This window comes from Pseudomassariella vexata (assembly GCF_002105095.1).
Source record: "Pseudomassariella vexata strain CBS 129021 chromosome Unknown BCR38scaffold_16, whole genome shotgun sequence".
NCBI lineage: Eukaryota > Fungi > Ascomycota > Sordariomycetes > Amphisphaeriales > Pseudomassariaceae > Pseudomassariella > Pseudomassariella vexata.
Window position 1 is genome coordinate 662,011 of NW_024467971.1, and position 24,737 is coordinate 686,747.

At 50.5% G+C, this 24,737-nt stretch overlaps 5 protein-coding genes and 2 non-coding genes across 7 annotated transcripts; 5 read left to right on the forward strand and 2 right to left on the reverse strand.

The window, feature by feature from the left end:
* Nucleotides 1–103, forward strand: BCR38DRAFT_t320. The gene has a single exon. It is a non-coding gene; the product is annotated as a tRNA-Thr (tRNA).
* Nucleotides 104–3,213: 3,110 nt separating this feature from the next.
* BCR38DRAFT_447624 (OPT oligopeptide transporter protein-domain-containing protein) lies at nt 3,214–6,780 on the forward strand. Its single transcript, XM_040861165.1, has 9 exons — nt 3,214–3,734; nt 3,797–3,959; nt 4,011–5,076; nt 5,128–5,209; nt 5,266–5,350; nt 5,409–5,480; nt 5,539–5,701; nt 5,759–5,974; nt 6,042–6,780. Exons 1-9 carry the CDS (start codon nt 3,394–3,396, stop codon nt 6,341–6,343), a joined length of 2,490 nt encoding a protein of 829 aa, XP_040711469.1. The 5' UTR covers nt 3,214–3,393; the 3' UTR covers nt 6,344–6,780.
* A 2,288-nt stretch (nt 6,781–9,068) lies between these two features.
* BCR38DRAFT_352921 (uncharacterized protein) lies at nt 9,069–9,647 on the forward strand (the record flags this gene model as incomplete). Its single annotated transcript, XM_040856738.1, has 3 exons — nt 9,069–9,194; nt 9,261–9,421; nt 9,524–9,647. The coding sequence occupies 3 exons, from the start codon at nt 9,069–9,071 to the stop codon at nt 9,645–9,647; spliced, it is 411 nt and encodes a 136-aa protein (XP_040711470.1).
* A 247-nt stretch (nt 9,648–9,894) lies between these two features.
* BCR38DRAFT_500449 (uncharacterized protein) lies at nt 9,895–11,151 on the reverse strand (the record flags this gene model as incomplete). Its single annotated transcript, XM_040864816.1, has 3 exons — nt 9,895–10,704; nt 10,763–10,887; nt 10,957–11,151. Coding segments are annotated over 3 exons (804 nt in total), but the record flags the coding sequence as incomplete, so codon positions are not given.
* Nucleotides 11,152–16,851: 5,700 nt separating this feature from the next.
* BCR38DRAFT_447629 (beta-galactosidase-domain-containing protein) lies at nt 16,852–19,594 on the forward strand. The gene has a single exon (XM_040861166.1). It carries the CDS (start codon nt 17,267–17,269, stop codon nt 19,475–19,477), a length of 2,211 nt encoding a protein of 736 aa, XP_040711472.1. The 5' UTR covers nt 16,852–17,266; the 3' UTR covers nt 19,478–19,594.
* A 583-nt stretch (nt 19,595–20,177) lies between these two features.
* Nucleotides 20,178–21,119, forward strand: BCR38DRAFT_460870 (PLC-like phosphodiesterase; the record flags this gene model as incomplete). Its single annotated transcript, XM_040862465.1, has 1 exon — nt 20,178–21,119. One exon carries the CDS (start codon nt 20,178–20,180, stop codon nt 21,117–21,119), a length of 942 nt encoding a protein of 313 aa, XP_040711473.1.
* A 3,315-nt stretch (nt 21,120–24,434) lies between these two features.
* BCR38DRAFT_t324 lies at nt 24,435–24,537 on the reverse strand. Its single transcript has one exon. It is a non-coding gene; the product is annotated as a tRNA-Thr (tRNA).
* Nucleotides 24,538–24,737: the final 200 nt, after the last annotated feature.

A 24,737-nucleotide genomic window follows, 5' to 3' on the forward strand; every position in this document is an offset into this window, starting at 1 on the left:
GTCGGCTGGTGTAGTTGGTCACTTCGCTGGTAGATAAGTCCCGATTTGAGCCTCACCCACTTGGGTCGGTGACGAGTCGCGGGTTCGAATCCCGCAGCTGACACACAAGGGGGTTTAGTCAACCCTTACGGTGCGCTGCCCACCTTGTTGACTTCGCCTACCTAGCGATAATAGGGAGATTGGTGCAGTTTAGGATTACGAGAATCCTAGCCAGTCGACCGTCAAGCACTACGTCGGCGGAATATAACTCGACAGCCGGTCCAGAATTCGAATCGTTAATCCGACCCCCTTATCGGACCCCCTCTCGCCGCGATTCTTGCGAGCGTCTAGACCACGTTACGGTCTATCCACTTGAGCGTATGGTTGAGATGTATACGCTAGACGAGAACCCCAATTAGCAGATACTACGACTTGTTGCGACAAAAAATAGTCGAGCATCTTCTGCACATCAGCAGCATCCCACCCCTGAGGACGAATTTAAGTGCCACATTACCACACTTATCGGTAGTTCAGGCAGGGGTTGTAGCACAGACTTAGGGAGGGACAGGAGGTTTAGTAGTCGTTTGGCTACAAGTTTACCTGTATAACTGCCCGACGCGGCTTAAGGGCCCGCTATATCATCTATAGCCCCTTAAGGGAGTATTTGTAGAGGTACCGAGGGTTAACACCTACGGCGTATTTAATATTTTTTTTTTAGATTCCTGAAGAATTAGTCTTGCAATATTGATACGTGACCCCATGGGGGGTTACCCTGTAGCTATAGATAAGATAGATAAGAGCTATAAAAGAGCTCTGCTAGGCCAGAATAGCTGACCTGGCCATCCTTTCCCAATACAACAATTCACACCCTATATGCACTCGTATCAAATATACATACCCATATTACCAGCGAACTATCAGCCGCTCTTTACACTACCTAACTATTATTCTTAAGACCTATGGTATCCCCGCTACATATTATTAATTAAGACCCTCCTAACGTGAATGTACATCGAGCTGGCCATGACACCGAGCTGGCCACTTTGATGCGCCAACGCGACCGGCCAACTTAATGTTTGATTTTCTCAACAACCAATTATGGCAAAGTCATACAACGAAGCAGACTTAATGCTAGCCCTTCAAGCTCTCAAAAATGACCAAAAACTTAGTCTCCGACAAGCGGCAAAAACGTACCAAGTCCCCCGAAGCACCCTCCAAACGCGTAAAAACGGCGGCTCGCCCTCGTACGGGCCGAGTGCGCTGAGCTTCGAGAGGCAAATAAGATGCTAAGCCGGCGCCGGAGGACTAAAAAAATGCAATTACGGGAAGGAGAATCACTTATTTTCCAAGAAGGACTGGACCTATGGGACTCTAGGGAGTTGACGACGCAGATACAGCAAGAAGAGCGCCGAAATGGTGGTCGCGCAAAGCGTGTTGAAACGCGCCCGAGGCGCTGTGGTATTTGCAACGGGACTGGGCATAATGCGCGAACTTGTAAGATCGCATTGCCATCTTCTGGAGAGGAAGATTCAGAGTAGTTTCAATTGATTTACGGCGTTGTGGTTTTACTATCGTAAAATTTCTATGCGAGGTTATGTAAGGGTGGCCAGCTCGGTGTACATTCACGTTAGTACTTACTTACTAGTATAAATCCTTGTAAGCGGTTATAATGGTAATAAGACAAGGATTAATGGCAACGAGACCGGAAATAGAGGAACCGGGGCATTCAGAGAGATAGCAGGCTGCAGACCTTCGGTTAAGAGGGTGTGTGAGAAGTTATAGCCTTAGGTGTGGAGGGGTACGAGGCAGGTAGCCACTCGTTGCAGTATTTAGGGATCCCTCGGGTCTAGCTTAGGATTAGTCCCTCACGCACCTTCATAGTACTAATACAGCCCCGAGTACTTAGATTCCGATAGATATTATCATATTCATTGGTAAGGGTTAGTGAAAGACCGACCTCGAGGTTCTGGTTCAAAATCAAGGTATTAATAGAAAATTCAAGATACGAGCGACAGCAAGCTTCGTAAGAAAAAAACCATTCGTCGGTTTCGTCCTTGTGGAGATCGAGATCAAATAAGTATAGCTACGTGAGGAAACAGGGGAGGTGCTTCGGGGGTTTCGCGATTTTCATTCTAGTGCAAAGTCCCCCAATTCTCACTACCTTCCAATTTCAGCACGCAAGATACACGAGCAAGTGGCCTGCACTAAATCTTGGGGACTGATTATGCGATGCAAGTTGAGGTATCTGACCCGAGAAGCTGGACGTGATATCATTTGTGAAGATCTCCCGTGGCGAGGAAGCCACTGTCGACGCACCCCATGTGGATCCGTCTTGGCGTTAGTTGGTTAATCTATATTCCTTTCGGCTAAATGGAGCCGAGCTTGACGTTGTACGTGAGTAACGGCAGGGCCCTAGAGAGTCCTACAAGATGAGGGGGGTTCCAATTGCAGCCCTGGGATGTCAACGTGTCCTCGCCCCTTCCAAAATTGTTGCCCCTTCGTCTTTTGCTTGATGTCAAAACGGGCTGAATCACGAGGCCCACAGGGTCTCGATGCTAGCTCGTGCGGCTGTATGTGAACATAAATGTTTCTGAAACTATCGCTGTCTTCTGCCTTTCCGAGCCTTTGCTTTCTTTTTAACAACATTCATGAGCCCTTGGGCCTGCTCGTCCGATGCGATGGGAGCAAGAACGTGCCCAACGTTGCGAGTCAGCAAACAAGGAGGCGAGCCTCCGCTTCTCCATGAAGATGTCCCGCTATCTGTGGAAGAATGACTTCCATCTAGAAGCATGCCATGGGTTGTTAGGAGTAATGATGCAAAGGCTTATCAACGTCCAATCAAGCCGTCGTACTTATACGAACCTTCCACAGTAGTATTTTGCCGACAATTCTTGCAAGCTTCCAGGCGTCGAACTAGTTGATGCACCAGTCAGCATGCTTGACAATCTCGACCTGGGTGCTGATGCGACGCTACATGCAGCAGCCAGGATCGTTGGGTCGCCTGAGCTAGAGACTTCAACCAGGGCCTCCCCCGGTCTCATCTGGCCCGCACCTTCACGATACTGCAGTACACAAGCGTCGCGCTAAGTACAGTAGGTTGTGTCACAATGGAAGCAGGTTAGAATGGAAGACCGCGGTCCATACTTATCGCTATCAACCCCGTACATGGCTCCTTCCTGTTCCAGTGCGCTCCCCGAGGTGGCGCCGTGCCCTGTTCTTTTGCATTCGATAAGACGTGGGGGCAGCGGCCCGAAACCTGCCCTATTGGCTCTACCTAACCACGCATAGTACTGCTGCTACGTATATAAGCCGGCCTGCGCAGTGCCTTGGCACGGCCTTGGTTCCACCATCCGCAACGGCTATCGAAGTCTTGGAGTCTTGGTCTTGTCAATCTTGCATCTTGGACACATTACGATGGTGTTCGGCTTCCGCAAGCGGGCACAGGGCCCTGTCGAAATGACAACCGAGGCCAGCCCACCGCGCACGGAGTCGGAGGGAACCCCGATCAAGTCCGAGACGGCCCACGCGACGGGCGCTGACGGCGACGTTGTGACCGTCGACACCGGTGTGGACCAACTGAAGAAGTTTCAGAAGACGCATCAGTGGGATTTCAATTTGGACTACGACCAGATTGACACTGTCAACACGGTCATCAACAATGATGATAGCGAGAAGGCGGCCAATTTCGAGCACACGTTGCTCGAGGAAGACTCGCCCTACTTTGAGGTCCGCTCCTCTGTTCGCAACTATGATGAGTGAGTTCTCGACGTTAGGGTTAGTGTCATATATGTTTCCAGGTGCTGACGTGCGACTCCAGGCGAATGCCTGCCAACACCATCCGAGCTTGGTTCATCGGCATGGTGGCCACCACCATCGTCTCGGCTGTCAACCTGCTGTTCTCCCTCCGCAACCCGTCCATCAACATTGCCGTTTATGTCATTCAACTTCTGGCATATCCCGTTGGGTGCTTTTTCGCCCGGGTAAGTTCGTATCTCTTCGACAATTGCACGTGCAGTGGTTAACAAGTCTAGACCCTTCCCAACCATCAGTTCAACACCTTTGGCCTCAAATGGAACCTCAACCCGGGACCGTTCAACATCAAGGAGCACGCAGTCATTGTCATGATGGCCAACGTGTCACTCCAAGGCGGTGTCGCGTACGCCACCGACGTTCTCTTGGCCCAGGAAATCATGTACAAGCAAAAGTTTGGCTGGGGATTCCAGATGCTTCTTGTCATCACTACCCAATGCTTGGGTTTCGGCATGGCTGGAATCGTGCGGCGCTTCTTGATTTGGCCGGCTGCTATGATCTGGCCCCAAACGTTGGCTAACACGGCACTGATGTATGCTCTGCATGACCACAAACCCTCGGATCCTAGAGATACCAACGGCTGGTCCATCGGAAGATACCGATACTTCCTCTTCGTCTTGTTGGGTAGCTTCACCTGGTATTGGTTTCCCGGTTGGATTGCGACTGGTCTCAGCTATTTTGACTGGATTGTCTGGATCGCACCCACTAATGTCATCGTCAACCAGATATTCGGCAACCAGACGGGCTTTGGTCTCATCCCCATCACCTTCGACTGGACGCTTATGACTGCTTTTGTTGGCAGCCCGCTTCCCTACCCATTGTTCTCCATTGTCAACACCCTTATCGGAGTCGTCATCTTCTTCTTGATTGGCGGACTGGGGGTCAAATACACCGGAGCTTGGTCATCGGACTACCTCCCGATCGCCAGCACTGGCTCTTTCGACAACACGGGTAAGGCGTACAATGTGTCGCGCATCGTGACACCGGAGTTGACTCTCGATGTCGCGGGATACAAGGCTTACTCTCCGTTGTTCTTGGCAACTTTCTTTACACTTTGCTATGGTGTTTCGTTCGGTTCGTTGTCTGCGATCGTCGTCCATACCATTATATTCCACGGCAAGGAGATCGTTGAGCGTGCGAGGCTGGCACGAAACCAGGATGCCGATGTCCACTTGAAGATGATGAAGAAGTATGAGGATACACCTAACTGGTGGTACTACTCTCTGTTCATTGTTCTCTTTGCCCTCTCTCTGGTCACAGTTCTCCACTGGGACACCCACCTCACATGTGAGTACAAGATTCCCGTAATGGCTTGGATTGAACTGACAGCACCTCTAGGGTGGGCCATGATTGTTGCAATGCTGTTGGCAATTGTGTTCCTTATACCGATCGGAATGATACAAGGAATTACAAACACCCAGTATGTCCCCCATCTTCCATAAACATTAGTGTCTGGCGACTAACTTGTTGCACTAGGATTGGCCTGAACGTTTTGACCGAATTCATCGTCGGTTATATGCTGCCCGGGAAACCTCTAGCCATGATGCTTTTCAAGACCTATGTAAGGACAGGCAGCACATAATTGAGTATGGTAGTTTCAAACGCTAAACTAGTTCCAGGGCTACATTACGATGTCTCAAGCTCTGTACTTCTTGCAAGACATGAAGCTTGGCCACTATCTTAAAGTACCTGTAAGTTATACACTTCTCCGATTCATTTGTTGCCAAAGCGATCTAACTATCGAATCAGCCTCGGGTCACCTTCTTTGCGCAGGTTGCCGCATGCTTGTGGGCATCCATTGTCCAAATCGCCGTTTATAACTGGGCCATGGGCAACATTGAGGATATCTGCGATCCGGAGCAACCTGACGGTTACACGTGTCCGGGCGCAACCGTTTTCTTCACCGCATCTGGTTTGTCACCGCCATGCCGGAATTGCTTTGAGGAGCTGATACTGACATGACTTATAGTCATATGGGGTCTTATAGGCCCAGCACGCATTTTCGGCGCTGGTGCCATGTACTCTGCATTGCAGTGGTTCTGGCTCTTCGGCGCTGTGTTGCCTATTATCACGTATTTCGCAGCCAAGAGATGGCCTAGCAGCCCCATCCGATACTTGCACTGGCCTATCATCTTTGGTGGAACCGGATTGATTCCTCCGGCCACCACTTATATTTACTTATGCTGTAAGTTTACTCTACCCTAAACTTCCATTAATTACCACGCGCAATTCGTACTAATCCCACTCTTTAGGGGCGTCCATTGGAATCTTCTTCAATGGCTTCATTAAGCGAAGATTCAAGGGATGGTGGGGCAAGTACAACTACGTCACCTCGGCCGGCCTTGACACCGGTCTTTATTTGTCGACCATAATCATCTTCTTCGCCCTCGTCCTGCCGCAGAAGGTCAACCCCCCTCAGTGGTTTATGAACCCGCCCGCCGACGGTAACCCCAACATTACCAACGCCTTCAACAACCTTGATTCAAACGGCGCTGCTATCAAGTTGACCGTTGCCGACGGAGAGACTTTCGGACCCCCCCCTGGCTCGTGGTAAACCTGTGACGAGAGAATCTCGTGTTGGGAATTAATGTTGTGGGAGGGAATATGGTTTAGCACATGTTTGATACCATATTTCTCTCGTAAGTACAGAAGGAGACGGCGGCAACGTGAAACATTCTTTTACCAGACTGTTGAGATGTGACTAGCTCTATTCTTACGACGCCAGCAGCTTGATTAACTAGTCCAAGTGCGATCTGACATTGCTTCTGCTCTCATATCTCCATTGAAGTTCTAACTAGGATTTATTGGCTGTGGATACTACTTCCCTGCTGCTTTAAGACATGTAACGGTTTCTAGTTTGGATTTGCCTTCAATGAGCAAGGTTTCTGAATACGTAAAACCTGTTAGACGAGTGAGAAACGTGGATAAATGAGATTTGTAAATAAGAAAGGCCTATAATGACAGTAAATTGAATCTTCTCATACAAATAAGGCTAAATAATTTAAATCCATTAATACTTATTAGTGAAACGTGGTCAAGCGGTCAGTAGGATATACCCACCACCTAACACAATGAAAAGACGGCTCCAGTACTGTTAGGCAACCTTGGTGGGCTTTGCCAAGACCACCAAGGTTACCACGTGACTTAGCCCTTCGGGACTAAGTCCAACCTTCGTGCTCCATAGGACTAGATAGAATGTCATGCTTTTACAACCTCACAAATCTTTGACCACCTCTGCGTGTAACAAGTACCAACAGATTCCATCTGTTGGTCTGATCAGGACAAGACAAGGCCTTCCATAGTCGTTAAGGCTAAGATGAAGGTAAAATAATGGATTCTCGAAAGCTGTGTCTGAATGCATAACCTTACTATCCGGGAGGTGGAAACAATAACAAAATCGCGAGCCTTCTTGCTCCGATCAGATTAACAAGAGTACCTCAGCCGTTCTTACTAACTTCGTAGTATCTAGTATATGCCTGTAATAGGTATTAAGGCTTAGCCGCTGCAACATAACCATTCTACCGGTAGATGAAAATAAACGATAACATTTAGCTAATATAGCCTGCATTGTAAGGAAATCCAGTGCTATTAACGAAAGACGTAGGTACTTTAACCAGCAGTTATGCAAGTAGCTAGTTGTCAGGGTGCGGCGAGGCCGAAGGCAATAGTATAGAGTGAAGGGGGGTAATAGGTGTCCCTCCTCCTTATCACCGGGTGGTCACTCGTGGCCACTAGTAGCCTCAGGTAGGGGTACCCAGAGTAGTCCATTGGTGTTTAACCTTCTTCCTATATTACTCCAAGATACCTCCCTTACATAGAAAATCAGAGCCCGTATATCGGAGCAGCAGAGCACTAGTTCCTCCGGTTCCTCAGTATACCAAGACTTCCATATTAGGTCACGACTTGCAGGTCCCTACACCGGTGCCCCGCCGGCGCCCGACAGGTGTCTTGCAGTCGGCACTCTGACACTAATAGGGTTACGTGTATCCGTACCTATCTTATAGTTACTAGCACCCTAAGTAGTGTACACAAGGGAGGACCAAGCCCCTAGGCTAATAAACTCAAAGATCCTGAATGTCAGTTGATCATTGACATATGGTCCGGCTAACTACTATATACAGTACTCTATAGCTAAATCATCGCCAAGTAATGTGACAGCTGTGAAATTGGGGCTTCTTAGTAGGTAGCCAAGTAGGTAAGATATCTAATTTAGCGTAGTATTTATAGTTTTAGCCGTACCAATCCAAATAGGCCGGTTAACCTAAGTCTCTTCAACCTATAGATAACCGTATCCTAGATTAGTAGCTTACACGCTTAGATGGTTAATTGCTGCTATTTACAGGGCTTCCGAGTTTTATTCGGCATGTAAATAGTGCACGTCTTGCGAGGGATTCTAGAAATAGAAGCCGATGCAGCTTTCGTATATATGATTGAGCCGCAAGGAGCAGTGCTATGTAAGCAATGATCCTGCTGATTGTTCAATGACCAGCTATTTAGAATATTTAATGTGGCATTGAGCGTCACAGATATGTCCTAGACCGAAGCGGTATAGTTGCCAGTTTAGATAATGGGTCAGACCCTTCCTCACAGAGAGAAAGAGAGCACCTTACAGAACCTCTCGACGCCAACCTACGTAGCACAACGCGTGGAGCAGGCATAATGCTCAATAGGACATCTATTCAGAATTGACAAAAGAGGGCCGATTCCCGCAAATACCTTGGCGCACCTTACTCAAGAAATTTAGTGCCTGAAGATACGCAACCGGACAAGGTTGTAATCCTCCTTCGCGGCCGGCTTTCACGATCTAATTTCTAACCTCAGATTGCTAAAATTCCCCTCGTAGCATATTCATAGGCTAAAAAAACAAAGATGCTGTATTTTTGGGTGGGTATGGGTTTTATTGGTCCTTTCATATGCTGTCCGACGGTACCTTCCCAGCTGTAGAGGAGCTTAGTCGCGCAGGAACAGTAGCTCAACTAATACCGTATAATCCATGGTTGCGCGGCCGAAAAAGCAACCCTCAGACGTAGAAGCTCTATGGAACTGAATATTTTTAATCATGAGTTTCACAGGGCTATAGCAAGATGATTCGGAAATTTCAAGATATAAGAAGCATGTGCCAGTCGTCTATTTCGCAGATCTCAAGTTCAACATCGCTCACCACTACTCCATCCAATTTCAAGAATACTACTTTATCAGCACCGCTCATCACTACTAATCACCTGTATTTTCAATTTCTACAACAGCATCTCGCGTAATCTCTATATTTACACTAGAAAATGGTCCAAGTCACCGCCTCGTTCTTCTCTCTCCTCGCTCTGGTCGTCGTCACCAGCGCCGAACCTGTGGCTCCCCGACAAGAAGTCAGTTGCCTCGATAACCTTGACAGTGACTCCAACGCGAACGTAAGTTACAGGCATACATGCACAAGAGCCCATTGAATAGCAACCTAGCTGATTCCAAAACTACAGCTCGCTGATGCCACAGACTGCGTAAACGAGCTCGCCGCCCTGGGTGACCAAGTTTGCGAGGCCAGTGTCTCGGGAACGGCCTTCTGCAACCGGGCCGGCGTGCAGATTACGGGGATCAGTATCGCGGGTGGGAATACGCCCAGGGGGACTTCTTCGACGTGGTAATTATTTTCTCTTTTTCTCTTTCTGTCTCCCTTACTCCCTTATTTCTTCCTTGTTGTATCGTATTGGTTAATCATCGGCTAATACTTGCTTATTTGAAGTAATGACGTTGCGCGCGGCGCCGGGCGGGTTTTGGACCTGTGCTCTAGGGGCGACGGGACGGTCAAGGGACAGACACCTGCCTTTGGGAACGGGGACTTGATCGTTGATGTCCGTAGGGTTTAAGATGGTTCGTGACATTGCGTGCCGGTCCGGTGGAGGAGAAAGATTGACGGGAAGAGACATAGACAGGTAGAGACGGGGGGTTACTATGTGACTTTGTAGGCGTTATAAAATTTGCATCTGTTGTGTTTTTCTGTTTAATCACGCTCATCACAAACCTCTCTTCGTATAGCGATGCTTATAATTTTACAAGGGTATGGATTGGAGTTTGAAATAACAACCATACCTAGCTAAACTTGGAACAGCCTGCCCGTGAAGGTATTGTTCAACACCTCAACATCAATATTCGCCAAATTCATACGTAGATACCTTCCTTTACGTGCACGTCCCAAGCATTAGTAATATATGCCTATTCCTCAACCCCTACCAATTCTAGCTCCCCCTGTGGGTATTTTTTGGCAGGATCCTATACTATGAAAAAGTTCGAGACCGAATTTCACCGCTGATGGGTATTTGCCCTCCCACCCGAAAGTATACCGGTGCTTTCCACCGCCTTAGGAAACATGGCAACGTAGATCTCTCCTTGTACCTGTCTTCCCACTGATGCTGAGTATGGATATCTCAAGACACCTCATCTCAGCTAATGAACCCAGCTATAATTTTCAGCTGCATGCAGTTTTGACCCGTCAAGATGGACTTCGTACTCTCCACCCCTTCCACTATTGCGCTTCTTGACCCCTGACCATCTGATGAGCCTTCTGGGTCCTGGTATAGTTTCAGGATAAACAGCGCGTGTTCGTCTTCGGAGGTCGTGGCCACATTGTATGCCACTGTCCGAGCATCCTCCTCCTCCTCCTCCTTCCCAGCCTTCTCTATAACATCTTTCCAGTGCGCCACTGCCTTGGGCACCGTGTCAGGCTTATATTTGAGCTCTGCAAGGACAGCATGCAGACCAGTAGTGTCGGGAATATTGGTGTGGCAGAAGCCCAAGCCGTCGATGAGCTCTAGTTGGTACATTGTCGGTATGCCCGTCACGATATCGTTTACCATGTTCCATGCGTAGAACTCTTTCATAGCAGGGGTTCCCCTGTAGTGGACAATTGCGGCTGCATCCTCATATCTTGTATGAACAATTAGCGAATCAATCAAAAGAAGCCAAGCAACGAATGGCAACAAACACAGTATAAGTGTAAAGAGTTATGCCATCCTCTTCCTCGCGAGGTACGAGGAGTCCCGATCTAACCATACCCCCTGTCCCCTCCTGGCGGACGCGCCACGTTGTTTCTCTCAGTTTTGCCACCAACTGCTCGGCAATATTCTCCTGTCAGTCATTTTCTCAGGGTTGGGCAGGCCAGGAGTTGACATTACTTGCCTCGTCGCGGAGAGCGGGGCTCCGTAGACGCAGGTGCGTAACTATCATGAGTTGACCCATGTCATTCAAGTTGCGATCATGCGGCAGTCCAATCAAAGTATGGAAAAGCTGCGGGTGTGACGATGCGGGTTGGGAAGCCAGACAGCTGGGAACGAATCCGACGACACCGCGGAGCCAAGGTTCAGAGAGAATTAATTCTATGTTAGGATGACCTGGCCGATTAGGCGGAAATTTCCCCAAACGGCGCAGGCGCGCATGCGCCTCTCGTCGGGTCACCCCTTCGATGCGATCCGCCCAATGCTCAAAAGAGTGGATCACTTGTCCGTTTCGATGGAAGAAGGGATTACTAGACCCGCTATTCTGTCTGCTCTTATTAGTTTGTCGGATAGACCTGAGACAGGTGGATGTCTGTGGCCAAGTCTAAGCGCTAGGGTATACGCAGTATATCTCCATAAACACCCTGACGAGATGAGATGAAATTACTATAGGAAAGTGAGATACTATTATACCGTGCCTATATCCGACGCGCCTAAATCTAGTGCAGTTGGGCTTCTATACTCATCTCCAAAGCTTATTCGACATTTGCTACCATAAACAGATCGTTATAATACGACGGAAGACACTCTTTCGCATCCCGCAGACTTCAAATCCTTACATTCATTAAATCATCGATCAAAAGTCTCTGCATGAAAGAGCATAGAGACTAGAACAACTCCTGGGAGACACCCATCAGGGCGTATATTGCAACCTCATTGCCGTGTAACCCATTCCGAAGACTGAGTGCGGGAGGAATTCATGCTTTCAGCCATTGACTCTCATGTTCAAGTTAGATGGCATGAGAACTAGATCCACCATTGAATCGTGAGCACGAGATACCCAATCCGGAGCCAAATCATTGACTCTACCGATCGCAGCGCAATTGTCATGGACTTCCGAGAGACTGCTACCAGGCTTGATGGATTTCACAGCCGAAGACCCGAAGCTGACGGCTCCCACTCGGATGGCTTTCTGCCACACGCTATGTACCTGGGAGCGAAGTGGGAGTTGGTGAACGTATAAGTCGGCAATTTCAGCAAGGTTTGCATGTACACAAAAATCGTAGCGTAGAACTGGTTCCTCAAACCCAAGGTTTTGCCCTATGTTCGATCAGACCCCTAGTCTCGTCATCCGATAGACGAGATGCCTCGATAAGACCCCATATCAATGTTAGGAGGCCATCTTGGTAAATCTCTGCTGCCGCTCTCCGGCCGATTGCAACTTCGGGTCTTCGGGCCAGGGCGAGCATAGCCACGGGTCATTCTTGATCTCGACGTTGACATCTGCAGAACTCGTGAATTTCAAGTCGGAATCTTTGTTTGGTTTGTTTGGTGGGTTTGCCGGATAAGATAGTGGGGCATTAATCTGCCGTCCCAGCGAAAGCCTGACTTCCTTTGGCTACTGCGATTCACATTTCCCCGAGCGCCAATGCTTCCGCCCTCTTTGTCTGCTCCCGCCGTCTAACTTGGAAAGGGCTGTCCAACTTAGTGTCGAAGTTGCTATCCGTGCTCTTGGTCTCGGCAACGTCAGCATCCTGAAACTCGATCCATCCTCTAGGGTGCTGAGAAATGAACGCGTTCGATAGCACCATGCGCGCATTATTGAAGCATCGTTTGAAAATTTCAAGTGTGGCTAGTACTTCCACCGTGAAACATGGGTAACATTGGATAGATCTGAGGCGGCTGTTTGTTCAATGTTAAGCAAGGAAAATAGACCCCAACAGTTCAGAGGATTTTGTAGGTTGCCAAGCTCGCGCACGGCGGTGGTTGAGGCTAAGGCCTGAAAAGGAGATTGCAGCTGTTTCTCACAGCTGTTTCCTCTCTTATCTAACGGATAAATCGGCGGACGCAGTCAACTCGCCAAGCACGTAGTTGAGTTTTATTAATTCTATTTCAGGACCCTATTTCGGGATAACAAATGCGAATACTGATCTGGATTCTAAGTAACTAACCCATCTGCGGCCACCCCACCCAACGGCCCACGCCGTGATGCGACGCAACCCTATGCATCTCCATGGCTATTTCCTATATAACCGCACAACGACGCGTCTAATTAATAAAAAAACTCAGCTCGCAACTCTTCTACTTCAGCCCTACCTGCTACTATAGACATCTTAGCTAAAATACGCATACGTGACGCTATAATCGACGTACTTGAGAGTAGGTTACAGCGTGTTATGGGGCTACGCCCCCATAGGTCGATATGGGTCTTGAGGGCCTAAATCCTCAATATAAATGCCGCAACCTAAGCTACAGGCCTTGCTTGCTTCTGCTCTGCATTAATACAATAACCTGCACTTGAGCCCTTGCACTGAGAATCTACATTGCATTGGACCCCTCACACAGCGCTATTTGTCTCAAACTAACTACATACCGCGTAGTACCCTACGCTACCGCCTCGCCAGTAATCTTACTAGAGTGTTACGAACCGTTGGTTCTCACCAAACCTAACAGGCCCGATGGCAGGCTAGGTGAAAGGAACGCAACAGTCGGAAGGAGAAACAATAATATGGAAGACAGGTACCACCAAAGTTCCCAAAGTCACGTGACTAGTCATGCAGGCTTGGCAACGATCCAAGGGATCAGTTAAGTAGATAATGGATATATAAGGGACGAGGTCCCCAAGCATTTCATAGCTGGATTGTCTCTACTTCACTGATCAATCTAAGCATCAATCTAACCTATTAGTAAGGCAAACTGCCTTAACGACTGTATTCTAAACTACCCTTAGTTACTTAGTTACCGAGGCACATTCTCTATACGTACCTTCGTGTAAGGTGACAGCAAGCCTAGACTATCACGTCACATAGACCAAAAGATCTAGTAATTCTGTCACTTAGTTACAGAATTGGGGCTTAACCCTGCTTATAGCTCTGTATTCCCTTACACTTCGTTATTGATTGAGACCCTGACAGCAGGACTTACTTGCTAGCACAAACCCTTACACACTTTAGTAGCTTACACAGCTAGACTATAGAGGTTTCGTTACATAAGGCTTCGGCGCTACTATAATTCCGGAAGATTAGTAAAATACTTAGTAATATTATCGCTAACTTCTCCGCCGTAGAGTACTTAAATAAAGTCCTATCTACTAAGTTAGAGAAGGTGAAGCCTAAAAGGCGCCGTATGTCATAGGGCTAGACCCATTGTGGGGAAATGCAACCCTTAGGCTACATTTAATCTAGCAGCTCCAGTTGTAGTTACGGCCGCCCTACAGCACCCTTAGAAGAATTTGTCTTTCCTCTCTACCGCAGTAATTTGACACACTCGTTACAAACACCGAGAACCTACCTTGTTAGTAACTATCACACTGTAGAGTACTCTTAGACCCTAATGATGCGTGCACCTAGGGGGGAGGATGCTATAATTCAGCAGTGCGTAACGTTATAGTATCTAATTGAATGGGATTCACCTAACCAGTGGGTCCCCCTACCTTTTCGTATCACTAATGAGGATTTTATTAATATACTAGCGATTCCAGTAAAGAAGGTCCATATAGAAGCCGCTAGCGAGACACTCTTTTTCCTGCCCAGAACACCAACATCACTGCAAATCGTATAATACTCCGTGGGCGAAAAACGCTTTGAAATATCGTGCGAAACCTCGATTGGCGAGAGCACATACTTCATCATCTATTTCTCAGGCCGCTGGAATGATGACGACAAAGATGGCTCCTACTTCATCGACACAGAGCCAGACATGTTCAAGCACATCCTCAAATATCTCCGCACCGGCCAACTCCACCTCCTCTTCAACTTTGCCGCCCAGAAACTTGACTACGAGACATACGCTGCGCTTCTGGGCCAGGCCGAGTAGTTCGGCATCACGAAGCTGGAGGGATGGATTTGAACAGGAGTGCTACCGCACCGCTGTGAATATCAAATACTCGAATTATCTGATCACGGGTGACGACAACCTGGATGCGGCAATCTCGGGTCATTTTAACACGATGTAGGGAAACGCAAGGCTGGGATTCTAGTATCGCTGGGATATGAAAAAAAGTTTCCTCTGTCCTAGAGCTATTCCAGCTCGCTATGGATGGCCGAATAACTGCGATACGAATGCCACAAGCCCATAGTGGCGAGAGATATGCCTTGAAGGACAAGTCGGGTTTGAAGGTCTTGTTATGCCGAAATGAGATGATTTTTGATCCGAAGGCTTGTTTGGGTGATGTAGTTGAGGAGCCTAGAAGTCTACCCTAATGAGGTCTGAGGCGACTGAAATAACAGGGTTGGATGCGAGAAGAGCTTCGCGGCCATTTGCTGGAGAATGGGTTTCTCACTTCCGTCCGTTTAGGGCACTGGAGGATTTTAGTTAGTCGCATCTTAATATAATAGAAACACTAGGGCCAGCACGTGTCAGGATAAAGGCGAGTAGGCCGTGCCAAAACTTTGCCCGAAGCTAGCTTGATTATTTCACCTAGTTTTAGCTGCTATCTTTATCACGAAGTTGGAATTCTCACATACTCTCGTGTTACATCCTCATCGTTTGCTAACATAGGGTATCCAAGGGAACATTGCCAGCTTCCATTTCCGCTGTAGGGAGATTAATCGTACTGTGCCAGACACCACCGGTGATCACCTAGATGGACTTAAGAAAGATGCTTTTTACTTGGATAAAAGGTGAACCTTTCGTTATACCAAGGCACTGGAAAACTCAAAAAGAGAAGAGGCGTGCCCAAACAGCCTTGATCGTTCAAAATCGAGCCCTAACCATGATTTAGGATGTGGCCTGGGTCTTCCCGCGCAACATCGACAATCTGGCTCGTAATCCGAGATCCCTGATTTTAACAGCAGATAACTAGGAAGTAGTAAAAGTACTTTACTCAAGGGACTAATATGCGGAGGCAGTCATGCCCCCACGTTTGAAGATTGACAACCGGCAGGTGACTGGCAGCTCGCTTGACAAGAGCGCAAAAAAGCAACTCAGTAGACGACCGAAGGATACATCCGTTGACTACAAGTGGTATCCAAGATTGCCAGAACCCGAACGTCAATGCGTTGATGAAGTAACCGAACTCCTCAAGCGGTTGTAAGCGAGGAACAGCACCGGCAGCGCATGTCGGACTCTCAGAAGCCAGAGGTCGACAACGAGGAGAAATCACGCAGGAGGGGTCGACTAGATATCATCTTTATGTCCGAGGTCGATGTCCATCTGTGCATGGACCGTTGACACGGAAGGCCACCTCGTCAACATGGTGGACAAGCGTGATCCAAATAACTCAAATCCATGGTGACACATGGTAAAACCACCGTCCTTGTGGTCAATAAACAGGACACTGCGCGTAGATTTGGCAACATTGTGGAAGAGGGTTTGGTCTTGCCAGAGACGGCGTCATTTGAGTGCATCGCCGCATCTCCACCTCGTCCTAGCAGCGTTCTCCGGTCGACGTCCAAATATAAAGGAGGGAGGACGAATCCGTAGTCGATCTCAAGCAAGCCAACATGGAGATAAACGAATTCTTCCAGTCGCAACTCTGCTAGGCCAGACTGTGGTTGCCGCCTTGCTGGAGGTCCTGAGGTCTCATGAGGAATGGTTCAACCCATAAATTGCAAGATACTTGCGCCACAGAGCTCCATTTTGCGCATTTTGCGCATTTATACTAGATACGCACGGATAAGCTTGCCAAGCGGCCGACTCCAGCGCAACATCCGATTGCTGCGGACACACGATGGTCTGCTCCGCTTTCATATGGCGATGATGTATTATAGTGTACAGAGACGAGAATCGGCCTCAAAAACAGCCGATTTCGAGATGCTCGTGTACCCGTGTCGTTTATGCGGTGTAAGCACTAATTTCCTGGTTATTTCTCACGTTCAGGAACCACCTCGCCGCCCGCCGGGTCGGCCGTTTTCTCGGGGTCATTTATTCTCTTTCTCTCCACTCCCCCCGGGGGTTTCCCCGCCATTGTGGGGAGTTAACATTGGGTGAACCCCACATGGAGTACCAGTCACGCGGCGCCTTCATTTTTCTCTTCTTTTCCGCGTGGACCAGGGCGAATGGTTCGGCTTGGCGGCGTCGAGGTGGTATTGATGCTGGGAAGAGGTACATGAAAAACTGGAGAATGATGGAAGAGGAGTCCAGGCACCACGTGGGCAGCTCTGGCTGCCAACACGGTCGGAAAAGGGGATCCGTGACCGCGACGGTGAAGTGATGGTCGTATAAATACCCGACGGTTCTGGCTCCCAATGGCGGTCCGCTGCTGCACCATGCTCGACCGGCACGGCAGTATCGTGGATTGGCCCCTTTAGCAAGTTTTATTTCGCTCGTCAGTCATGTATCGTGCGCTCGTACTTGGTGCCGGTTTGGCCCAAGGAGCCGTCGGCGCCGCCACGGGTTGCTTCCAGATGCTCCCTCGCGCTCAAAACAGCAGCCTGGCACCTTCCAAAGACCGCTGGCCTGGTGGTCTGCATCTGGCTGTGGACTACTACCCGTCGCAATGGCCAGAGTTCATGTGGGAGCCTGATGTAGCTCGGATGCGCGATGCCAACATCTCGTACGTCCGGGTCAGCGAGTTCGACTGGGCTGTCTTGGAACCAACAGAAGGCAACTATAACTTCACTCTTCTTGACAAGACGCTCGAGTTGTTCGAAAAGTATGGCCTCAAGGCCATCGTTGGAACCCCCACTGCTGGGCCGCCCAACTGGCTGACGGAAAAGTATGATGTCGACTTCGTCGACCGTACCAATGCCACATTGCAGTTTGGTTCGCGTCGGCACTACAGCTTCTCGTCGTTCGACTACCGCGTTAAGAGCCAGAAGATCACGCAGAAGATGGCTGAGCGGTACGGCACCAGTTCCACCGTGGTTGGCTGGCAATTGGACAACGAGTTCGGATGCCATGACACGGTGCGCAGCTACGACCACAATGCTATCACGCGGTTCCGCACCTGGCTGAAGGAGAAGTACGGCACCATTGAGGCCATGAACGACGCTCAAGGTCGCGTCTTTTGGTCTCAGGGATATGAGAACTTCGAGGCGGTACAGCCGCCCTTCTTGGAGGTGTACACCAATAACTACGCTCACACTCTGGACTGGTACACCTTCAGCTCCGATATGGTTATCGACTTTGCCAAGGAGCAAGCCTCCATCCTTAAGCAGTACGCCCCTACTCACGCTGTCACGACCAACCTCATGATGTCCTACACCGACTTTGACCACTACAAGTTTGCTCGCGAGGTGGGCATCGACTTCGCCACATTCGACGAGTACCCTCTCGCAGCCCCCAGCCAGTTCTCCTGGCTCTCCGACACAGAGCTGGCCGACTACCTCCGCACCGGCCTGCCTGACTACCAAGCCCTGCACCACGCTCTCTACCGCGGCATCGCCGGCGCCGCCTACAACGCTACCGCGGGCCCCTTCGGTGTCATGGAGATGGAGCCCGGCGTGCTGAATTGGAACAACTACCGTGTGTCCCCCATCGAGGGCATGGTCCGCCTCTGGACACACGAGACCTTTGCCGAATCAGGTGATCTGGTCAACTACTTCCGCTGGCGCCAAGTGCCCTACGCGCAGGAACAGACCCTATCCGGTCTTTTCCTGTCCGATAACACGGAAGACGGTGGCTTCGTCGAGCAGCAAGTTATGGCCAACGAGGACCTGCCCAAGCTGCGCGAAGCCGGCAGTGGTGATGCTCTTGAGCCTCAGCGCGACGTTGCTCTCGTCTTTGACTACGCTTCCCACTGGGTCTGGGCCATTGAGCCCTACAGCGGGAGCTGGGACGTCAAGCAAGCGGGTTACACGAGCCCGACGCTTAAGTACTTCGACCTCGTGTATACCTTCTACTCGTCTCTCCGCCGCTTGGGTCTATCCGTCGATGTCATCGGCCCCGACCAGCCCCTCGACGGCTACAAAATGGTCGTCGTCCCCAGTCTGCCCATCATCCCGGACACCTTCGACTCCGCTCTATCCTCGTACACCGGCCCCGTCGTCGTAGGACCGCATACCGGCTCCAAGACCCCCGACTTCGCTGCCGCACCGGGCTTGAACCCCTCCGCTGGCGCTCTGCGCGAGAAACTGCCTATGCGCGTTACTCGCGTCGAGACCCCGCCCGAATACGCCCTCAGCGCCGTGTCCTACAACGGGACCACGTACAACATCTCCGCCTGGGAGGAAACCATCGTCTGCTCCCGAGATAATGCGACCAGCACCGCATCCATTACTTCAGGCTCACGGCACCGCAAGGGAAAGCCTGCGGCGTGCACCAAGGATGGCGCGCATTATCTTGCTTTTAGCCCACCGGCCGATTTGCTCGTTGCGTATTTGGGTGATGTGGCTGCGGGGGCGGGGATAAAGGATTTGGCGGGACGCACGCCGGGGGTGCAGAACGATTTGGGCGCGACGATGAGGTTGGCGAAACGGGGGGATTTGCTGTGGGCCTTTAATTATGGGGTTGAAGAAGCGGCGGCGCCGGAGGTGGAGGGCGAGTTGTTGATCGGGGAGGCGGGGGATGTGCCAGCTGCCGGGGTGGTTGTGTGGAAGGTTTAGATCTGAAGGGAGGTGGGACGATGGGACGATGAGACGATGTAATGATTCGACATGGGATGATGGAGTATTATAAATATTAACTAGCGAGATTATAGTCGTGTAATAATTATAGATCCCTTCATACTAAGCTTTAATATTGCTGCTCGCATTCCCATCTGACAGACCTGTCGGCTCTACGCCTGAAATTCTTAAATATATATTGTGTCTCGGAGTGTTTGAAGCCCCGCGCCTAGTAAGGTCACCAATACTTCGAATAGAAGATTCTTTACTAGACGAAATTATCTCCTCGTCAAATAATACATTCCCTTGATTCGAAAGCCGTTCGGCGACGTTATGCGCATCTCCAAATTCGACTTGAAGCGATAAATTTCAGCATTGTGGGAGAAGACGAATCTCCAACTATGAACACAGCCCCTTGCTTATTGACGCCACGTGCACCCCTCGATTGGCTCGGGACCTTTCCAACCTCCACCCGGAAGACTGGTCCCTGACTTTGTAGTGGAGAACTGTACAGCAACGCTTCAATCACTTACCTTGTTTCTCATCACGCTCAACCGGGTGCTCTCCTAGTCGAAATTCATAAGCACTCTCACAAGATCCATTCCATCCAGAGACGCTATTAAATGTCATGCTCCTCACCAGCACTCTTGCCCTGCTCACCTTCTTCTTCCTCGCGCTGCTAACCTTCATTCCAACCTCGATGATGTTCTCGCTCCCCTCCCTGGCGCTCGCCATCTTCTCGGCTGCCACCTACGCATCCGCGCAATCTGACATCCCCCTTTCCAACTCATTGCAAAAGATCCTCTCCCAGTCCGACAAGGGCATGTACACCTACCCCACCTCCCTAACCCAGGGCATCATCCCCAAGCCCTTCCACAGCCATAACGACTACTGGCGTCCCGTCCCCTTTTATTCCGCTCTATCGCACGGCGCTATCAGCATCGAGGCTGACGTATGGCTGTATAATGATACCTTGCACGTCGGACACGAGGAAAGCGCGTTGACGGCAAACCGTACGTTGAAGAGTCTGTACATCGATCCTCTATTGTCGGTCCTACGCGCGCAGAACCCGGATAGCGAATTTATTACCGATGGGAAGCCGACCAGGAATGGGGTGTTTGATACCAATAGCGGGCAGACGACGTTCCTGTTCATCGACGTCAAGACCGAGGGTGCCGAGACATTTTCCTATGTCATCAAAGCGCTGCAACCGTTGCGCGACGCGGGGTATTTGACCGTTTTCAACGGATCGACCGTCATTCCTGGACCGGTTACTGTTATCGGGACGGGGAACACGCCGCTGAACCAAATCCAGGGTGTAGCACCTAGGGATTACTTTTTTGATGCGCAGTTATCGACGCTGAGGACGGCGCAGAAGAATATTACCGCGGAGGTCAGTCCCATTGCGAGTACGGACTTCTCGGGCAAGATTGGGGAGGTCAAGGGAGGGGCTTTAAGTGAGGAGCAGTTAGAGGTTTTGAGGGGGCAGATCGAGGAGGCGCATGCGAAGGGGATTATGGTTAGGTATTGGGATTTGCCTGGGTGGCCGGTAAGGACAAGGGATGTGGTGTGGAGGACATTGTGGGACGAGGGGGTTGATCTGTTAAATGTGGATGATTTGGAAGCTGTGGCTAATTTTTGAGATGAGTTGCTGGAAATAATCGGGTGTTTGAAGGTCTACAGGGGGTGGTTCATAGTTTCCAGTACTAAGGGTTCTTAATCGTAATAAGATATATACGGAGACCTGAAGTGCGTTTTGCTGTGGCCTGAGAGAATCAACTGGCACCCGCAACTAGATGATGATATGGAAAATGAAGGAGTTGGAATCCGAGATGTGAGCTCCAAGTTGATAGTCCATCGTGCTCTCAGAATTATTCGCCCTTCTCCGCTCCGACTATGTGGGTCGGAGCCCAGACCAGGCTTCATTCATGCATTAAAGACGCTCCCGGACCCTAATAAAGACTTTATGGACATACTAGCGATTCGAGTAGAGAAGGCACGTTTATAAGCCGCCGGCGACATACCCCTATAGGAACACTCGGATTCTAAGGGCTCAGAATTAATAGAATTAGACTCTACCGAGTTTGGTGAAGTAGACGATTATATTATTATTATTAAATACGCCGTAGGCTCGAAGCCCCCGGTACCTCTGCTAGTACTCCCGTATGTCAAACCGTGCCCTAATGGCTGGACTAAATACATACGCTGCGTCGTCGGTTCGCCCTATTGGCGACTGCGTTGCGTTCACTACCATACTACGTTGGTTCTCAACCTACCAACAAAGTCCCCCCTGAGAAGATCGATGCTATCTGGGCCTTGAAGCTGTCCGACCCGTCCCTAGCAGCCACCTTACAATAGTCCCACTAACTACTGGTTCTCCTGTTGCCGTTGCGAGGTCTCTGCGAGAGTATAGTGGCCGTGGTGCGATAGCGGCCCGTAATCGTTCCCTCGGTCCTTCCAACAGCCCGCAAAAGAGGATTACGTGCTCTGCCGTCTCAGGGGCGTCGCCACAGCGGCATAGCAACAAGTACACGCCAAAAGCCCCTGTCTTAAATAAGAAGGCTACTAGTCCTATTTTTTCCGTCCTAATCTGGCACAGCGTAGACGCCTCCAGTCGGTTCAGGCCAAAATACCTGCCCCCTTTCGGTATCTGCATCGAAGGGCCCTCCGGTTCCTCAGCGATAGCGCGTCGCTGGCGATCGTGATGCTCTGCTCCGGTGAGCCATCTCTTCCTCCAGTGGCCGAGGAGGGCAGCCGGGACCTCCTTTTCCTCACTCATCCACTCGGAGCCCCGGGCCTCCTTCTCCATAGTGTACCCTGCCGGTCGGAGTAGCTGCGACGCCTGCTTCCTCTTCGCCGGCCTATCCTGCCGGAGTATATGTGACGCTTTAGCGCTCGCGCTGCGAAGCAGATTTCTCTTCCCGCTAAGCCGTAGCCGTTCTTCAAACTTAGCAGCCCGGGCACTAAGATAGAGGTCTAGTGGCGGGATTGCTGCTTCTGCTTCCAGGTGGCGAACCGGCGTCGCTTTGTGGGCGCCACAGACTACCCGGAGGCACTCGTTCTGTATCCCCATCAGGCTCTTAGCTGGCCCTGCCGGTTCCTCACTTATAGTATGCCACGCAGTCGCCCCAAAGGCGATCGCGCTACGGATAACCACCGTATATAACAGCCTCGCCCGTATAAGATCGCAGCCCCACGACATATTGACTAGCTTTGTCAGGGCTAGCTTTTGAGTTGCCATTTTTGTTTTAACACGCTCAACATGGGCGTGCCATGTCAGTTTGCGGTCGAACCAGACTCCTAGGAACCTCGCTGAGACTACCGGCGACACTGTGGCGTCCCCAAGGCGAATACTTTGCGGCAAGGGCTCTCGGGCCCTAGTAAAGTGCATTAGCTCACTCTTGTCAGGAGCGAACTCCATCCCGTGCCTCACTGCCCACCGCTGACACGTAGCCCATGCGCTCTCCAACCGGCGGCAGGTCGTGTCTGGATCGGTGCCGACGCTTAGCAGGTTCGTGTCGTCCGCGAACCCGACTACTAAAAGTAGTGGGTGCTGCTCCGCTAGCTCCTCGTACAGCGTTGAAATGTATAATATAAACAGTATCGGGGATAGCGGTGACCCCTGGGGGACGCCAGCTCGTAGGGGGATTGGCTCTGACTCCTTGCCATCGAACCGGAGGCGTACCGTCCTATCCTCCACGAAGCTGCGTACCCACTCCTGAACCCACTCCGGATAGCCTTTCCGGGCTAATATGGAAATCAGCCGTCTATAATTGACCGTGTCGAATGCCCCCTTGATGTCTAGCTGTAGCAGCGAGGCGATTGCCCCGCGTCTCCACGCCGTATAGACCACGTCCTCAACTATACGTATTGCCAGTTCGGTGGACCTCCCAGCGCGGTTACCCATTTGGCCGTTTGGTAGTAGGCCGGCCGCCTCAGCTACTTTGGTGATACGCTGGCTCATCGCCGTCTCTATTACCTTCCCTACCGTGCTAAGCAGGGCAATGGGGCGCCAGCCGCCAGGGGTCTGCTTCTGAGCTGTCGTTTTATTAGGCTTAGGGATAACAACCACCCTCGCTGAGCGGAAGCGCTCCGGGTAGTACCCCAGCCTAAAGCTAGCTGTTGCCAGATCCGCTAGGATCTCCCATAGGGGTTCACCGCAGGCCTTTAGCAGGCCAGTGGGGATCAGGTCGTCGCCGGGAGCCTTCCGAGCAGCCGTTCCTTTGATGATAGACTCGATATCCATTGTGGTCACCTCCCTAGGGACGTTCAGCTCTGGTCTCGTCTGTAAAGACGATTATAAAAAATAAATAATATTAAATACGCCGTAGGTGTTAACCCTCGGTACCTCTACAAGTACTCCCTTAAGGGGCTATAGATGATATAGCGGGCCCTTAAGCCGCGTCGGGCGGTTATACAGGTAAACTTGTAGCCAAATGACTACTAAACCTCCTGTCCCTCCCTAAGTCTGTGCTACAACCCCTGCCTGAACTACCGATAAGTGTGGTAATGTGGCACTTAAATTCGTCCTCAGGGGTGGGATGCTGCTGATGTGCAGAAGATGCTCGACTATTTTTTTGTCGCGACAAGTCGTAGTATCTGCTAATTGGGGTTCTCGTCGAGCGTATACATCTCAACCATACGCTCAAGTGGATAGACCGTAACGTGGTCAGACGCTCGCAAGAATCGCGGCGAGAGGGCGTGCTGCGCGCCTTCTATCGTGAGGGGACGGGTTCGCCGACGAGCGTTATCGGAAAGGCGAGGTCCGATAAGGGGTCGGATTAACGATTCGAATTCTGGACCGGCTGTCGAGTTATATTCCGCCGACGTAGTGCTTGACGGTCGACTGGCTAGGATGCTCGTAATCCTAAACTGCACCAATCTCCCTATTATCGCTAGGTAGGCGAAGTCAACAAGGTGGGCAGCGCGCCGTAAGGGTTGACTAAACCCCCTTGTGTGTCAGCTGCGGGATTCGAACCCGCGACTCGTCACCGACCCAAGTGGGCGAGGCTCAAATCGGGACTTATCTACCAGCGAAGTGACCAACTACACCAGCCGACGGATGGCGGAGTTGGATTTGACGTTGACAGTTCGGCTTGGGCCCAATTTTGGAAGCGACAATTCAAAGTTGCCCCGCTTCCCATAGGATCCCGAGACCCATCAACCCACTAAGGCGATAGACAGGGCAGACCTCTCGAAATTCCCATGAACGATGATGAGCTGACTTCAATCTCTAGCATCAACCTCCATTGGGATGCTG

Coding starts and splice junctions, on each gene's coding strand:
- BCR38DRAFT_447624 (XM_040861165.1), top strand. CDS start 3,394: ATGGTGTTCGGCTTCCGCAAGCGGGCACAGGGCCCTGTCGAAATGACA. Junction 3,735..3,796: donor TCTGTTCGCAACTATGATGA/GTGAGTTCTCGA, acceptor GTGCGACTCCAG/GCGAATGCCTGCCAACACCA. Junction 5,975..6,041: donor CACTTATATTTACTTATGCT/GTAAGTTTACTC, acceptor CCCACTCTTTAG/GGGCGTCCATTGGAATCTTC.
- BCR38DRAFT_447629 (XM_040861166.1), top strand. CDS start 17,267: ATGTATCGTGCGCTCGTACTTGGTGCCGGTTTGGCCCAAGGAGCCGTC.